Source organism: Crocuta crocuta, unplaced genomic scaffold (assembly GCF_008692635.1).
Source record: "Crocuta crocuta isolate KB4526 unplaced genomic scaffold, BGI_CrCroc_1.0 scaffold318, whole genome shotgun sequence".
NCBI classification, from domain to species: domain Eukaryota; kingdom Metazoa; phylum Chordata; class Mammalia; order Carnivora; family Hyaenidae; genus Crocuta; species Crocuta crocuta.
Window position 1 is genome coordinate 716,205 of NW_027531425.1, and position 18,042 is coordinate 734,246.

Here is an 18,042-nt window from a genome sequence, read left to right on the forward strand (position 1 = left end):
GGTAGACAGGGGCAGCTTCTTCCAATGGACTAGAGGTGGTCCCACTTGTGCTCGGAGATCTCCAAATGGGTGGGTCGGTGGGGGTGATAGGAAAGTGAGTGGGAGCGCTCCTAGCCAGGCCTGTTGGAAAAGCCTGTCTCCCTCCTTCTCTTCCGACCGCTGGTCTTTGACTTGGGTTGGGGAAGCCTTGAGAACCCCATTTCTCTTCCAGACTGGAGCAGACGCCAATGCCGAACATGTTTGGAAGCGGACTGCTGAAAACGACCTTGCAGGAACTGGCCTCTGAGGTGGGAGAAGGAGCCTCCCATACTCCTGGTCATCTGTGGAAGAGGAAGAAAGGGTGGCAGAGAAGAAGCTTCTAGAGTTAGAGAAGGGCCCACTGCTGACCAGTTCTCTGCACGCTCTCACCTGTTTTCAGCCAGAGGCTGAACCAAGGCTTAAAGATCTGGCCTGGTCCCAGGGCTTTAGTGCTTCTCTGAGACCCTAAGACCTGACACAAGCAGGCACCCTTTGGGAGCTGGTTCCCACCCATCCTTGAGGCTTCCACTGAGGGCCCTCAAGGCAGACATGAAGCAGGGAGAGACCCAGGCCTCAGGTACAGTGACCCTGTTAGGCTGACCCCTTCAAGATCTGCTGACTTGGTTCTTTGCCTTGCAGTTTCCCTTCCCTACCAATATAATCTTGAGCAACCTGTGGCTATTTGGGCCCCTTGTAAGCAGGTAAAATTTTACCTTTCCTTCTCTCTCATCCTCTCCCCGCCGCCCTGCCCCCACCAAACCTACCCAGTCCCCTCTCCTTGGCTTAACTGGGCTTGACTAATCATCCCTTAGCCACCAGATGCTACATCTAGTTCATACATAGGATGTCCCTCTTAGTCTTAAAGATCTCCAAGATTCAGGAAAGTGGGTGATCTTCAACCTGTTCTTTCTTCATATTAGATGGTTTTCCTAATGTCTAACCTTCGCCCTCTTGCTTTAGGATAATAGAGAGGAATTACATAACCAATGCACTGGTCAGGACCACCACAGCAGTCACCATGTTCAATGCAGGAATCAAGGTAACGCCTCCTGGATCCTCCCCTATACCTTGCCTTCACTGCCCACCCACCCCTCTACCCTTTGGCTTTGTCTCCTGTCTCCTTCTTCCCTCTCGGATTACAGTTTGAATAATAGGAAGGCCCAATGCTGACTTGTACAATGGTATCAGTTGGATAAGCCTCAAGAGCAGGTGTTCTAGCTGAGGTCCATTAACACTCTGAAATTGTCAGATTTTATATATGTGTATTTTAGGGGGTGTCCATGGCCCCTCTCAGGCTCCTTGGGTCTGTACCCCTTCAAAAGCAACCATTATTACACTGGAGTGAAGAAGGGTTATTTGTGAATTAATTTTTGTGAGCTATACTCATTCAACATGTTATATATTTACCTACCATTTTGGTCACGTAAACTAAATGTTCTACCTTGTACCATCAAGGCTCTTATAATTGTTCTTCATTATACTTTGGAAGATTTATCCATCTAACAAATTTCATGAATAACTGATGTTTTTTCCCCTAGTGTTACCCTGAGTTGAAAGAGAGAAACTCACCTGCCATTTATAAAATCTATAATAACATTCATGATATATACAACACATAAAATGTATATATTGTCATTTCCCAAAATACACTAAATAATGGGTAATCTTAGCAAACATAAATTCTATAAAATTTACAGAAATAAGTTTTGAGTGAATTAATACTTTGAAAGATTGTTTTTTTTCCAAGAGCTACTTTTTGGCAAATTGGTCTACTTCCAGTTGGATTAGCCACTAAGGGGCATCTCCGTCTAAAGGACCAAGCCACGGGACTCGTGGATGGCTCAGTCAGTTGAGCGTCCAACTCTTGATCTCAGCTCAGGTCTTCAACTCAGGGTCGTGAGTTCAAGCTCCACATTGGGCTCTGTGCTGGGCATGAAGCCTATGAAAGAAGGAAAGGGAAGGAGGGAGAGAGAGAGAAGGAAGGAAGGAAGGAAGGAAGGAAGGAAGGAAGGAAGGAAGGAAGCCAGCCACAGCCACACTGGTTAGCCTGGACCCAGACCTTTCTGAGATCTTGAGAGAAGTGAGACCATTCCAGTTACTACTAGTACGACCAGCACAGCGTTAAGGAGTGCCATTCCCTTTGCGCACAGTGTGGCCTTGTAGAGCTCTGGTAATGTGGGGCCCACATTGAGCATAATGAATGGCGCCTTAGTGAATTTCTGGCATAACTGACTAGAGTGTCCTGTGTGTCCGCCAGACCCGAGCTGTCTTCACCAGCTGCCTCAGAGTGTTCACTGAAATAATAGTACTGTGTCCTTGCATTTGAATCCCACTTTTATCTGTCCAGAACACTTTCACATTTGTTACTCCATTTGATCCTTTTCACAGCCCTCATAGTACTATTGGTCTAATCACCATTTGGGAAACAGAAGCACCAATAGGTTTCAAGTATTCAAAATCACACAGTTAATTTATAACAACCCAGTTCTTCTGTCCCTAGTCCAGTACTTTTGTGCACCAAACCAGTTCAAAGAAAGGTTCAGAGTCGAGGAATCTGTTCTCTCATGGCCTCTGAGGAAAAAATCCACTCAGGGTCTAGCTCTCTTCTCCAATTGGTCCTGGGTTCTTCCTGGTCAGCCAGAGAACAGAGTCAAATTTTGCAATTAGACGTGGGAAATCACCCTCATCATCCCCTTTGGGGAGCAAACACACCATGGAGGGGGTCTGCAGAGGCTCTGGGTGCCCTGTCCTGAGTAAGCCCTAACTGCTGTGGGGACGTCCTGGGTGCCCCGGGAAAGAGAGCACATGCACGAGACTGCCAGTGGCGCGCACAGGGCCGGAAGAGAGACGTCCGGGTGGTCACAGAAAACAAGTCTTGCCCTGAGCAGCTCTCTGTGACCCCCTCCAGGCGCAAGAAGCATGGAGGTCTGACCTCATGCAGAGACGTCTCTAGCTCTGAACATTACCACTTGCTAAGATCCCAGAGAAAACAGGGGCCTGACCAAAAATGAAGCCCTGAACCTTTCCATCACATCAGCTTCCTTTTTCTCTACTGGGGGTAGTTGGCCCTTCCTGGGAGAGGAACACATGTGGCTCAGCCCAGGGTTTTTGTTCTCTCTCCAGGAAAATGTCATCCCCTCAGTGGCCCAGGCAATAATCAACTTCCGGATTCACCCTGCTCAGACAGTCCAGGAGGTACGTAACCTGTGTTCCCAACAACTGGCTCCGTGTCAGGGAGGTGTGGTCCTCCGGATTGGGGTTTAGCTGCAATCCCAGGGCTGGCCAACCAACAGCTGTTGGCTTCTTCAATAGCATCAACATTTTTTGAAGGCTTCCAGGTATCTGGCTAGGATAGGAGGCCTCTGGTTTGGGGAAACTTGCCATCTGGGGGCAGGAGATGAATGTTGATAAATGGTAACAAGTGGCAGCAGACACATCTAGCGGGCTTGCTCTGGGTGTGGCACTGTTCTCAGGTATACACGTGCTCATTTAATGCCCACAAATCTGCTATGAGGTAGGAATTGTATCATCCTTCTTTAACGGGAAAACTAAGGCACAGATCAAAAAGGCAGGCAAGTGGGCTCCTAGGTGGCTTAGTGGGTGAAACATCTGACTTCGGCTCAGGTCATGATCTCACGGTTTGTGAGTTCAACTCCCGCATGGGGTGAGTTCGAGCCCCGCTTCAGGTGAGCCCCATTTTTCTCTCTTCCTCTCTCTCTGCCCCTTGCTCACTAGCGCCCTCTCTCTCTCTCTCAAAAACAAAAACAAAAACAAAAAACAGCAGGTAAGTGACGTGCCCAGGATTACACATCCAGCAGTCTAGCTCCAGAACCACCACACCAGATGACGATTAAAACACTTAGGGGTGACCAGCTGAAGGACCAGTGCAAGGAAGGGAACTATCACTACCTTTGTGGGTCAAGAAAGGCTTTTCCGGGGTGCCTGGGTGCCTCAGTCGGTTAAGTGTCCGACTTCGGCTCAGGTCATGATTTCACACTTCATGGGCTCAAGCCCCGCGTCAGGCTCTGTGCTGACTGCTAGCTCAGAGCCTGGAGCCTGCTTCAGATTCTGTGTCTCCCTCTCTCTCTGACCCTCCCCTGCCCCGCTGTCTCTCTCTCTCTCTCAGAAATAAATAAAACATTAAAAATTAAAAAAAGAAAGAAAGAAAAAAGAAAGTCTTTTCTGACAGCTAGAAACTTGAGCTGTGATGGAAAGGACAAAGAGCACTTTGTAGAAGCCAGGCATTCAGAGTCAGGTGAAAATAGCATAAGGCTAAAGAGGAGGCCAGATGGAGCAAAAGTGGCAGGTGGTGAAAATGGAGTTGTAGCGTACCGTGCTGAGGATTTGGGGCTCTAATTGGTGGACAGAGGGAACTGTGAGAGGTCTTCCAACAGGGCTGTGATGTCCCCAGCCATGCTTTTAGGGAGCTGGTGCTGGTGGCAATGCAGAGAAAGTGGCAGAATAGGAAGAGATGGTTGGGAAGTCGTTACAGCATCTCAGGCAGTGGACTGAGCCGGGGTGATGGGGTGGAGAAGGGCACCTGCCCAGGGTGTGGGAGATGAGCTCAGCAGAATGTGGTATGTCCTGGGTACGGGGAGACAGAAAGGCAGGGTGGCTCCCAGGTGTGTATCCTGGGGGGCTGGCCAGGTGCTGATGCGTTTAACCAAGATCAAGAGTTTAGGAAGCAGAGCAAGTTCATAGAGAAATGTAATGGTTTAGAAGTTTGAGAAGCTTATAAATTATAAATAGGCAATTATAAATACCTCAGGTCTGGAGAGAGAATGAACTAGAGATACAGGCTGGAGTGTTACTAACATAAATGAAACCTCTGGGGTCAAAAAAATCCCACAGGAAGGATGTGTAAAATTAGAAGTAAAGAGGATTGAGGACAGAGCCTCGCAATGGCCTGCTACAAACATCAATTTAACAACTATTAAAATCAGTGCATAATTGCAAGCTGTGATGAGTGTGCTGACGCAGAGGGCCCAGGTGCTATTGGCGAACAGAACACGGAGCCAGACCTGGCATAGGGTCAGGCAAGCCTTCCCCAGGGAGGTAGCATTTGGGCTGAAAGATAAAGGGTGAGTAGACATTATTCGGAATGTTTGGCATCTACTGGAAAGGCTAGCTTATTTAAAAGGCAGGTTAAGCTAAAAAAAAAAAAAAAGAGTTCAAAAGGCAAATCTAATCCTTCCAAAAACAATCTCAAGAGACAACCCAACAACTGTCAAATGAATGATACCTTCCAGAAATCCACAGGGGCAGGAGCAAGTGGTATTCCCTGAGTCTCTGCTATGGAGGCTCAGCCACACTTGGACTTCTATGGTCCCTTCTCCCTAAGGTCTTCACCCTGAGAGTTTTCTTTGTCCTCATGCAGGGTGGGAGGCACACCCCTCATTGCAGGGGGGTGGGGGCAATGGATTGATGGCCTGCCCAGCGTCACCCAGCATTCAGGGGAAGCTGGGACCGAGGTGAGCCCTGGGCTCTGCTGCTTTTCATCAAGTGCCAACCTTTGTCCTCTCCCTGGAGGATCATGGGGCCAGGAAATCACTGAGTTCCCCCCATTGAACTTCTTTCAACCAGTTTTTTTCCAGCCTCATTCCAGCTCCATGCCCTTTCCAAGGGCGATTTTCCACCAGCTAGGGCTTTCATCTCCCCACATTGTGGCACTCCCTCTCCTCTCTAGTCCCCCGCCATAGTCCCCTTCCTTCCCAATCTGTCTCATGAAATCCTTGGACTCCCTGGGCCCATCCTGCCCACCTGACCGGTGAGGAATGGAAAGGCTCCCCTCATCCGGAAAGCACACAGCACCCTTTTGTTCTGGTCTTTTCTCCCCCTCATGCCCTGGTTCTGTGCATCAGGTCCTGTCCTCAGACACTGTGCTGGTCTGAAGGCCAAGGGTGCAGCGCCTAGGGCTGGATCTGGCAGGAGCATAAATAGTTCCCAGAGCCCTCTTCCTCCATCTCTAACTGCGTTCTCCCATGTTGTGAATGTAGATGGGTCTTCAGCACCTGTCTATGAGGAACCGTCTTCGGAAATGTGCTAGGCTACCCTGTAGAAGGTTTGTGCTGAATGGGCCGCAAGGAGTAAAAATAAGTCTACTGGGAGATGTTTCAGGGAGCCCCCACTTGAAGGAGAGTTTGGGAATATGGTACTTTGGATGATAATGAGTTTCTCAGAGAGCGGACATCTACCTATCTAGAGTGTTGTATAGAAGATTCTTTCCTTTCTTCTTTCCTTCACCAAGTGTTTTTTCAGTGGCTGCTATGAGTAAACACATGGGAAAATGATGAGAAAGACAGCCAAGATTCCCGTGCTGATGGTGCTTAACTCTAGTAGGGAAGGGGCAGCAATAAGCAAGTAATCAAATACTTTAAGTGGTAAGTACCATACAGAAAATCATGTGATGATATGTCCCAGAGTGATTGTGCAGTGGGCATGGAACAGAGAGCCAGTCCTCCAAGGTGACATTTACTCAGAGACCTGAAATAGAACAAAGACCTGGGAACAGTATCCAGGCAGCAAGGGCACAGAAGATATTCAGGGGTGCCTGGGTGACTCAATAGGTAAAGCATCCAATTCTTGATTTGGGTTCAAATCATGATCTCAGAGTTCCTGGGGTTGAGCCCTGTGTCAGGCTCTGCACTGGGCATGGAGCCTGCTAGGGACTCTCTCTCTCTGCCCCTCCCCTACATGTGTGCTCACATGTGCACATGCTCTCTCTCTCTCTCTCTCTCAAAATAAATAGACATTAAAAAAAANTCATTAAGCAACCAACTTTGGCTCAGGTCATGAACTCACAGCTGGTGAGTTCGAGCCCTGCATCTGGCTCTCTGCTGTCAGCACAGAGCCCTCTTCAGATCCCCTGTCCTCCTGTCTCTCTGCCCCTCCCCCACTCTAGTTCTCTCTCCCTTTGTCTCCCCAAAATAAATAAACATGAAAAAAAGAAGATATTCATAACCAAGTTGCTCAAAGGCAGAATGGATTATAACACGTGGTGGTGGTGAGCTTTCTGCCATTCAAGCACAGGCTGGATGATAATCTCATGGGTGTCAATGAGAGACCTTGCTTTACAGCAGGATGGAGGCTGGACTTGCTAACTCTGACTCCAAAGACCTTAACAATTTGTTGATATCCCTTGTCCTTGCCTTCAACAAATTTATCATTCCCTTGAGGGGAAAACATATGTACACATAAAACAGAGGGAAAACTTGGTGGTATGGGAACATGCTGTAAGGGCGGTAGCAGCTGAGAGAAATGAGAGACCAATATGCTCTAAAGTAACCTTTGACGTCCCTCTTACCATTGGGGGATCCCTCCTGTTAGTCCCTTCCTTGTACCCCTGATTATTGCCCAGGGTGGCCCCTCTATTCTAAGCAAATAGAAGCCAGCACATATTGAGTGCTTACTGTGTGCCAGGAACGGGTCCAAGCATATTACATATGTTAATTCCAGGAGTGGTCACAAGTACCTTGTGGTAATCACAGTTACCAGGTCAGTGCTACTGTTATCCTGATGTTAACAGATGAGCATGTAGATGGCACAGAGGTGAAGGCATTTGCCCAAGGTCACACAGCTATAAGTGGCTGTCCATGGCACAAAGTTTGGTGTCACTCCTCAATTTTTGTGCATGCCCCTCTCCTGGCTCAGACTATCTCTTGCTTCTCCTCCATCAGTTTCCTATCCTTTCTTCAAATTCTGGTTTAAAATCCATACCACTAAGGAATCCATCCTCCTGGGGCACCTGGCTGGCTCAGTTAGAAGAGCCTGCAACTATTGATCTCAGGGTTGTGAGTTAGAGCCCCGCATTGCATTTAGAGAGTACTAAAAAAATAAATAAATAAACTTAAAAAAAAAAAAAGAACACCATCCTCTTTCTGGCCCTACTCCACACCACCTCAAACCTCTTTGCTTTGGAGATAGTAAATCATCATCCTTGTAAGTCAGAGACAAGGTTCAGATACCCAGCCCAGCGATACTAACTGTGTAACCCTGGACAAGTTACTTCATGAGACAGCCCCCACTTTTTTTTTTTTCCGGTTCATATCTTTAAAATTTCTGGTATCCAACAATATCGCATGCTTTTATGCGATGGTACTAGAAACACACAAATGAGGTAGACACAGCCCTTCCTCTTATGTCATGACCTGGCCTAGCACTGAGTAGCAAATTTGAGCTCTTGTGGCCTCTCACTGAGGGGGACTCCCACCTGTGTGCTCTCTTCAATTTCTGGGGCCAGGAATCTTCAAGTAATTTGGGACAAGGGGCAGTAGGCACAGTCCCAACCCACCTATTAGGGGGTGACTGGGAGCCTCCCAGCTGGTTGAGGATGTATCAAGACTATGCACTAATTCTTATGTTAGAGGATTTCAGACAGAAGTGCTAGAGCGAAAATAAGCTCGGATAAATGAGTTGTCCATCCTCCTTCCAACTAATCCAACAGTGGAGAATTGGGGTTGGCTCAATGGTGGTGTCTAACCCAGAAATAAGAACCTTCACTTCCTTTCCAGACTCCGCTCCTAGCATACTTCTAGGGGACACTGACCCAAAAAGGAGTACCCTTGAGATAATGTCCCCCATGCAGGTGATTCTCAGCTATGGGACACCCCCCTTTCTAGGACAGAAGCAGTTCTAAAGCAATTACTGATCAAATGAGTTAAGGCTAGTACTGGGGCTTTCCCTGTGAGGCGGGGCGGGCTTGGGGGCCACCCTAAGCCAGCCTTCTGGTCCATTCCCACAAGGTTCCATGTGACCTGAGCCTCAGGGTCTGGTCCACGTCCTGCCTGAGACCAGGACTTGTGCTGGATTCAGCTCTAGTTGTTTCAGACTGAATTCTCCAGGAGCTTCCTCAGGCTCCTTCCTGAGGAAAGGAAGCAAAGAGAAAACTTGAATACCAGTCTCCCAACTCCTGACTTTTTTGTCTGTGTTGAGCTCATCTTCCTGGCTCCAGTGCAGTTGGTTACAAACAGGAAGCAGGGATGCCCAGAGAGGAGAAAGAAAAGTGTGTGACCTTTTCCTCAACTGTCTGTGACTCCCAGGTTGAAGTGAGGTCATCACATCTATTGCCCTGCCTCAAGATGGTTGAGTTCCCTTTTCTGCTGTCTCTTCTACATTCCACCCAACCCATGACTCACAGTCCAAGAGGAAGGACACACAATTTCCTGATTTTCCAATTTTCTGCTGCCTCATGGGTGTAAGGCAAGCCTCTTGAACATTTAACCTAAGTCTACCATATTGTAGATTGCTTTCCAGAAAGACCCAATTCTTCTATCTTCTACATCCAGTCAGCTAAAATGGAGGTCCCATTGCTAAAATGAGCTCCTCTGTAAACTCCAAGGCTCTTCCTTGCTGGAGACAAATCAGGACTATTTCAATTCATACAGTACTTGCACACCAGACAATAAGAACTCAAGCTCCCATTTGTTTGCTCCCTCAAGGTCCTAGAACTCGTCAAGAACACTGTGGCTGACAACAGGGTCCAGTTCCATGTGTTGAGTGCCTTTGACCCCCTACCTGTCAGCCCCTCTGACCATCGGGCCTTGGGCTACCAGCTGCTCCGCCAGACCATACAGTCTGTCTTCCCAGAAGTCAACATTATTACCCCAGGTAATGACTTCATCAGCTGTGGCTAAAGGGAGGTGGGGGCTGGAACTGTTTCCTATCTAATGTCTACTGCCCCACCTCCACCCCAGCTGTTCAGCCTGGAAACATCTGCCTACTTCCCCTCGTGATGGGACTGGAACTGTATTTTCCCCTCTGGAGTGGAAGTCAGAAAGCAAACAGGAAAAGAGCAGAAACAATAAATTAGGTCAGTCATGCCTGGGTCCTAGCTTAACCTAGGCCAGCCACTCTGGCATGGAGGAAAGGATCAGCCCAAACCCCCACCTCCACCCTACTCCTGGAGGAGCCACAGAAGAGGTCAAGTTTCCCCTAGGCTGGTTCTGATCTATCCAAGGATAGCCAGATCAGCAACAGAGCTCAGAATCTGCAGCCCAGAAATGCCTCCCCACCTATACCATTTGCATTAACCCCCTTCACCTCTTCCAGCCCAGACAGCAGTGTCTCTATGACCCTTCCCTAGTCTTCCAGCATACCTTCCATATCTATGCTTGGTACATGGTAGTTCTCCACTATAACAGTGGAAGAGGATTACCTAGAAAACTTACTAAGGTGAAGCATTACCTGGACCCTCTCCCAAAGATTCAGCCTAACCAAATCTGGAGGGGACACTGGAATCTGCCGTTTTAACAAATCCCTCAGGAGATTCTGAGACCAGGTGGTGTCTGACCAGAGTTTGAGGATCTCTGGTCCATGGTGTGAGGATGGTCCATAACGCTAAGACCTGTGTCCAGTTGTTTTTTTTTTTTTTAATCTAGGTTTATCACGGATTCCCTCACTTTCTAAGCACATGCCTCTGTGCTAGGCATGGGCCCATAAAGAGCGTCCAGTGAAACTCTGCATCCATAAATTCAGGTGTGAAAAGGGCAGCCTTGTTTTTTAATCAACCTAAATCTAGCTGTAAGCCCCACTCCTCAGGAAATTCAACCTCCGGTATTACTGAGACCTCCAGGCTCCCCACCACCACCCTCATTTGGAATCACGGCCTCGAGGTCTTATGTAGCAACATAGCATGTGAGTCCCTTGGTGGGTGGTCATCGGTCCTTGGGTCTCCGTCTGAGACATCCATTGCCTAGCTAGAAGGTCACTTCAGGTTGGAGATTCCCTCTGAATTCCTGGCCTGTTCGGGGAGTAAGATCTTTGACTCTAAATCTAAGACCCCATCTCCCTGAACATACCAGGCAACCATCCCCTCCAAGGTCTGCCTCCTCCTCAAACTCCAGCAACAGAGCAGAGCCTGGATCTCCACCATCCAGGGACTCTGGCCTTCACAGTCCCCAATTCTTCTCTCTTGGCTCTCAAAGCTCCCTACACTACCCTCTCCCCTCTGGGGCAACCACCGCAATCCTATTAACAGGGTTAGGCTTTTCCGGAAAAAAAGATAAGCAGACATCAACTGGTAGAAATCCCCAAAGCAAGGAGTTTGAAGGGCCTATTTACCCATTTGAAACCAGAAGTGGAAAATAGAACAAAACACAAACTAACATCTCAGATCATCCCACCACTCTTCACTGGGTGCTTCAGGGGCTCTTTTCTCAGAGAACACTCTCCCTGGAGACAAATCCCAGCCCTGGCTGGATGGGAGTGAGCTGCTCCTACCTTCAGGAGAGCAAGACGCTGGAGAACAAACATCCTGGGACTTCCCTAACCTGATGTTTGACTCTTGGAAAACAGAGTCATCCTTCAGAGGATGAAAATAACAGGAAATTATGTTCTACTTTAAGGGGACTACATTTTATAACAGTAAAACTCCCTGAGGGCAGTGTTTATTTCTGATCTAGAGTGGTGTAAAGAGAGCTGAGGCAGGGGCGCCTGGGTGGCTTAGTCGGTTGAGCGTCCGACTTTCGCTTGGGTCATGATCTCGCGGTTCGTGGGTTCGAGCCCCACATCGGGCTCTGTGCTGACTGCCAGCTCAGAGCCTGGAGCCTGTTTCAGATTCTGTGTCTCCCTCTCTCTCTGACCCTCCCCTGCTCGCACTGTCTCTCTCTCTCTCCTAGAAATAAATAAAAATATTTATAAAAAAAAAAAAGAGAGAGAGAGAGAGCTGAGGCAATAAAGAGCTGATATCTAGATTTCCAAAATAGCCCAGGTAAGGGTATAAAACGCAGGTGTTAACTTCCCTGGTCATCACGGAGAGAGGACACTTAGCTCTGGATCATTCAAGGGGTAGCTCACTAACAGCCTTGGGAGGAGACACCATGCTTCTGGCTGAAATGGTGTCTTAGAAGGTGTTGAGAATGGGTAGCCCGAAGGACAGAAATTCATAGCACCAGGCTCCCAGGAGGGCCCAGGTGATGTTCTTATTGGCCCAGCAGCCTTAATTTTCCAGCCAGTCCACCTCCCACCAGTATCTTGGCTTGATTGTCCACATTAAGCCTCACTCCTCTTGATTTTCTCTGTCCAGGTATTTGTATTGGCAACACAGACAGCAGACACTATACAAACCTCACCACTGGCATCTACCGGTTCAACCCCATCTACCTGAATCCTCAGAGCATCAAGGGGTGAGTGAGTGGAATAGGCCTGAAGAGCAAGGGGGAAAGAGGAGCTACATCTGACCTGTCCCCACCCCCATTCTCCTGCCAGCCCACAGAACAGGGGAAAGCTAGGGTTTGCACAAACTAAAATGAAGACATTCTAGAACCCAACTGGCCAAATTTCCTCATGGCCAGAGCCTTGCCACTCCCCAGAATGTGTGGAAATTGGCCACTGTTTTTCTGGAATGGAGATAATCAGATGATTGGAAAGAATCTGGTGGAAGTAGGAGCCTTGGGGTCTTAAACCCTCCACCTCTTCCCTTTGGGAGAGTGCTTACCCTCTGGACTTCATTTTCTCCCCAGAATGGGAGACTCCCCAGACTTCTCAGTTACCATTCAGTGAAACAGACCCATGTGTGATCAAAGGTGGACACATGCTTTGAATTCTCCGAAGAAAACACACTAGAGGGGCGCCCGGGTGGCTCAGTCACTTAAGCTTCTGACTCTTGGTCTCAGCCCAGGTCATGATCCCAGCGTTCATAAGATTGAGACCCAAATCAGGCTCTGTGCTAACAATCCAGAGCTTGCTTGGGGTTCTCTTTCTTCTTCTCTCTGCCCCTCCCCTCTCTCTTTCTCTGTCTCTCAAAGTAAACAAATAAACATTTAAAAAAAGAAGAAGAAAACGCCATAGGAATCTAAGACATGATCATCAATTTTAACTATTGTGTGTGAATTACTACTTTGTGGGTTCTTTAGCAAAATTTTAGTCTTGCGGTGTTGGGGGTTGAAGTCCATCTACCTTTCTGTTCCTTACCATGTCTGGACCTGATTTCCCCCCACTTTATAGCCCGTTGCAAGTAGAATGAAAATACTGTATTTGAATACTAGCTTAAGAACAGCTTTCCTGGGGGCGCCTGGGTGGCTTAGTCGGTTAAGCGTCCGACTTTCGCTTAGGTCATGATCTTGCGATTCGTGGGTTCGAGCCCCGCGTCAGGCTCTGTGCTGACTGCCAGCTCAGAGCCTGGAGCCTGTTTCAGAGTCTGTATCTCCCTCTCTCCCTGACCCTCCCCCACTCATGCTGTCTCTCTCTCTCCTAGAAAAAAAAAAAAAAAAAGAACAGCTTTCCTGGTTTTTGTTTTTTTTTTAACTTAGAGCAACAGGTTGCTGCTCTTTATTTCCTTTTATCTTTGAGGTTACATGTGTGGTGTGGTTGCGTGGTGTGGAGGCAGGTTGTGGGCACAAGATCTGATGGAAAGTTCCTAGTTGAAGTAGAGGTGCCCTGCGCAGTTGCCCTGTCTCCTTTTGTGCCCCTAGTAATGTGGGGACCAGAGGACTCTAGCCTGAGAGGAAGAGAATTAAAAAGATAATTTCCCCACAGAGGAGAAACTATCAAATGGATTCTAGAGGAGGAAATGATTCTGAACTCACCAGGATTTTATTATTTTCTTCCCCCCTTATCCTGTGCCATGGGCACAGACCCGGGAAAGATGACCTTCGTGTCATATGAAACCTCACGCCTTACAAATCGCCTCTCCCACGTGCCTACTTCCTAACCCTGGAGGGTCAAAGGCCAGTGGCTTCAGGGGATGTGGGGCGGGGAGTACTCTGTAATAATGCTTGTGCTACAGCACTTGGCTTTCTCCTCTCTTCCCCTAAATCTCTCCCACAGCATCCACGGGATCAATGAGAAAATCTCAGTCCAAGCCTACGAGACCCAGGTGAAATTCATCTTTGAGTTTATCCAGAATGCTGACACAGACCAGGAGCCGGTTCCTCACCTGCACGAACTATGAGGTCAGGGAGCCAGCTGGTTTAGGGGTGCCTGACTTCAGCCAAGACTAACTCTAGGGCACAGCTAAGGTTGATGAAACTTTGGGTCAGAACCACGTAATGATAAATCACCCACATGCCTTGCACACTCTGGAGTCACCAGAGAACAGGCCAAGGAATAGGGAAGGGCCAGCCGAAATCTGGCTTCTCCCTTTCTCTGAGCATCTGCTTCCCTGGGCTGACCAGTACTTAACTGCCTTTTTGTCCCTATCTTAGAAGTTCCCTGGCCTGGCTTGTGCTGGTTATTTAACCACTCCTTACTAAGGCCAGGCTTAACGAATGCAGATTTGGAAAATCTCAACCAGGCTTTACCTTCTAGAAATGTTTAATTTAGGGCATGCTTGCCAGGCTGCCTTCTCCTTTGCTTATATTTTTCTTTTGGCTGTAACTTCCTTTCTCTCGCCGCCACCTTCCCTTGGATTTTTTAGCTGGCTCTTCGTCTCTCCTCTCCTGCCCCTGCTTCCCTTCCCCTGCCCTCCAATTTATTCTACATCTGGAACAGAGCTTAGTCAAGCTGTGATACCACTGCTGTCATCACCACAACAACTAGTCAAATAAAGTGAGCTATGCAGCATCCGGTGGTCGCTGAGGGGTGGAACTGAGGCAGGGGGGCCTCCTGGTCCCGGAGGCTGGAGCCTAGAGAAGAAAGCCTCTGTCCTTGGGCTCCTCCCAAGGGCTCCCTGGGCTTTGCTCCCTCCCTTGCTCTGTTCCCACCACCTGCTGCTGCCTCACCCCAGGAGGCACTAATCTGTGGAAACATTCCCTGGCACTTCCTATTTGCTGAGCTCCCGAGAGAAGGGCACTCGCGATCCCGCCTCTCAGTGGAGCCCAGACCAGCAGGGCTCTGGCCCTGGCTTCTGGTCCCGGTTCTGACCTGTCAAAGGGGAGGTGAAGGGCATGGAGGGGGCGGGGGGAACGAGGAGGAGCCTGACTTGAGGGTCTCTGCTCCAGGCAGAGAAGGAGCAAGCTACATTCCCTCAGGGAACAGTGGGGCTGCTGCCTTCTTTCTCTGGAGTCCGACCCTGAACATATTTGAATCTGCTTAGTAGCTGCCAGGTAGGGGGCACTGGGAGGCAGCATTTCTTGGCTCCGAGCCGGGAGCTGAGTTTTGTGGGTCACAAGGGAGTTGGGGTCAGAGAGCGAGAAGCAGAGGGAGCTGGGGACTTGAGAGACTCCCTCTATTTTTCCCCACCCCCAGACAAAGACCTTTCACGCCAGTTCCTGGCGTTTGACAGCAGTGGGCTCTTCTTCCCTCCTCACACTCCCAGCCCCCAATTCCTCACCTCCTTCCCATGGCTGTGAGCTCTCCCTTGAAGTTTAGGCTTAATGGAAAGTGTTAGAAACACAGCGTGAGGATTTTTTTTGAGCTTTTTTGCTACTCCGCCTGAGATTCACATTCCTTCCCTCACCCTCCTTTTTTTTCTTTTTCTTTTTCTTTTTTTTTTTTTTGCCAATTCAGTACTTATTCAGCCTTTGTTAGAGGGTGAGCTGAAGAACAGAAATAATCCTTCACATCCGTACAGAGCTGTACAAAGCCCTCTCTTATACCTTATTTCTGAAGAAAATATTATTGCCCCTTCTTACAGAGCAGGAATTGGTTCTCAGGCTGGTTACGCAGCTAGCTGGGGGCAGATTCAAACCCATGTCACCTGGCCCCAAATGCACCATTTTTCCATGATCCTAAATTAATGATGGAATCTACTTCCCATCCATTATCTGACTTAATCCTGACAACAGCCCCAAGGGGCTATTGCTCCTGTTTTACAGATGAGGCAACTAAGACTCAGAGGTTAAGTACTTTGCCCAAGGTCATGCAGGTGTTGGGAGCAGAGTCTCTCTGAGTCCAAAGCCTGTGCTAATAGTACTAAAGGGAAACTGAGACTCAGAGAAGTCATCTGCCCAAGATCACACAGTTCTTAAGGGCAGCCATGGAAATCCCCAAGTCCAGTGCTTTTTCAGTCATACCACACTGCCCGTCCCAAGAACCTGTGGTGTGTAGCTCATTCATTCCGATCCAGGGAGATCTCAAGGACAAAGGCTATTTTACCATTGGCTTTGATTCTTAGCTCAAGCTCTCTTTCTATGTTCCTCTGGCTGACCTCACTCTATTCACACCTCTCCCTCTATCTGCCAACACTCCTCACCACCCCCACCCCAGCTTCTGAGTTCGGCTCCTCTCCCTTCTTTGAGTTTGGGGACAGCTAGGTCTTTAATAACCCATAGGACAATTGGGAGAAGAATGCACAGGGGACCTTGTCCCCGTTGGGTCTCACCACTCTCTTCTAGTGTCAGAAAGGATATTCTTTTCCAGCCTCTGGAGTGGGAAGGAAGACCCTTAAGAGGGAACTGCTCTAAATCCTGGTTCTGAAAATGCAGACCTTCCAGCCCTATGGCCCCGAAGACTTCTGGAAAGAATGAAAATGCTGGCCAGACCAGGACAACATGAACCCTAAGACTCTGGAAGGGGCAATGAATCTGGAACTTTCCTCTACCCCTACCTGCACCCATCTACCACCCACCAAACCCTCCTTGAAGGAGCCCCGGCGACAATCACAGGAATGCCCCACCAAGACTTTGCTCCAGCTTCTTACTCGTACCTCACTCCCTGAGGTTGGAAGGAAGACAAGATATTCATAAGCAAAGAGGATGGGAGAGGAGTACATTTTGGCTGGAGTCCCTCGGTGTTGCCCCAGGTTGCTAAAAATTTGGCCATTCTGGAAGAGATAGTAGAAAAAGACAAACTTCCTACCGAAGAGCTGAACACTTCAGTTGTTGTTGTTTTTTAATTTAAACAATTGTATAAAAATGAAACTACTTCTTAGTGTTCAGTGTCCATGTAGCTGCCAATACAAAGGATTAAGTAGATGCTACATGTATGCTACATCTAGACCTACAAATATAAACATGTACGAATAATACAGAGTGTTTAATGCCAAAAACTATTCCTCGGCCACCATGTACAATGCTGTAAATACTACACTAATGTATGACTACTTCTAGAACCAGAAAGTGGAACTCAAAAGTGGAGGGAGAAAATGGACAGTCAGCACTACTGACACAGGAATCTACTGCAGCCATGCTATCTGAGAGGAAGGGTTTGACAAGTCAATTTTCTTTTCTCTTAGCTAAGCACTTTGACAACTCACTTCCTCTCTGCTCTCCGAAGCCATGTCTGCCTCTAACGTTCACGATGACAAAACCTGTAAATCTTCAGGCTGTTCACATGTAATTTTTTTTTTCGAAGACCTCGGGCAAGCTCTGTAGAGAACTGTGGCTCTGGTGCCTGAACTGTGTTATTCTCAGGACTGTGTGCGTAGGGTGACAGACTGCTGTGTGCCAGCACTGAGTGCTGAATCCCAAGCGACAGAAACACCTGCCTGGGTTTTTTCGCAGCTTTCAGTATTTTGTTGTGTCCTCCAAAAGTCAAACAGTTACCATATAAACCATCAATTCAACTCCTATGTATATACCTAAAAGAACTGAAAACAAGTACTCAGAAGTTTGTACATGATAGCTCAGAGCTTCACTCTTCATAATAGTCAAAAGGTAGAAACCACCCAAATGTCCATTAACAGATGAATGGATTAACAAAATATGTTATATCCATACTATGAACTATTATTCAGCCATCAAAAGGGATGAAATGCTTATACATGCTATAACACGGATAGACCTTGAAACCGTTATACTGAGTGAAAGAAGCCAGACACAAAAGAGTCACATATTGCATGGATCCGTTCATATGAAATGTCCAGAAGAGGGAAACCCACAGATACAAAAATCAGACTAGTAGAGCCGGGGAGAGGGGAGTAATTTCATGGGTAAAAGGTTTCCTTTTGGGGTGGTGAAACTGTCCTGGAGCTAAACAAAGTTGGTGGTTGCACAACATTGGGAGTGTACTAAATGCCAACGGATGGTATGCTTTAAAATGCTCAATTTTTATATGTGGATTTTACCTTAAAGTTGCTTTTGAGGTATTTAGGAGGTGGAGTCAACAGATGGCACTTGGTGATGGACGGGTAGTGGGGACGGAAGGTAGAGGAAGGCATCCAGAATGACTCCCCGGTGGCTGACATGAGCAAATAGGAGGGCGAAGTCA

The 18,042-nt window shown here is 48.0% G+C and overlaps 1 protein-coding gene across 1 annotated transcript in view; it reads left to right on the forward strand.

The window, feature by feature from the left end:
* PM20D1 (peptidase M20 domain containing 1) overlaps positions 1–16,300 on the forward strand; it is a 37,248-nt gene extending 20,948 nt beyond the window's left edge. Inside the window, exons 7-14 of the mRNA XM_077772001.1 lie at positions 212–287; positions 658–719; positions 979–1,057; positions 3,142–3,213; positions 9,456–9,624; positions 12,041–12,140; positions 13,783–13,907; positions 16,255–16,300. Of these exons, the coding sequence (XP_077628127.1) occupies positions 212–287; positions 658–719; positions 979–1,057; positions 3,142–3,213; positions 9,456–9,624; positions 12,041–12,140; positions 13,783–13,906 (682 nt within the window). The 3' untranslated portion in view covers position 13,907; positions 16,255–16,300. The remainder of the gene's footprint in view (positions 1–211; positions 288–657; positions 720–978; positions 1,058–3,141; positions 3,214–9,455; positions 9,625–12,040; positions 12,141–13,782; positions 13,908–16,254) is intronic.
* Positions 16,301–18,042: the final 1,742 nt, after the last annotated feature.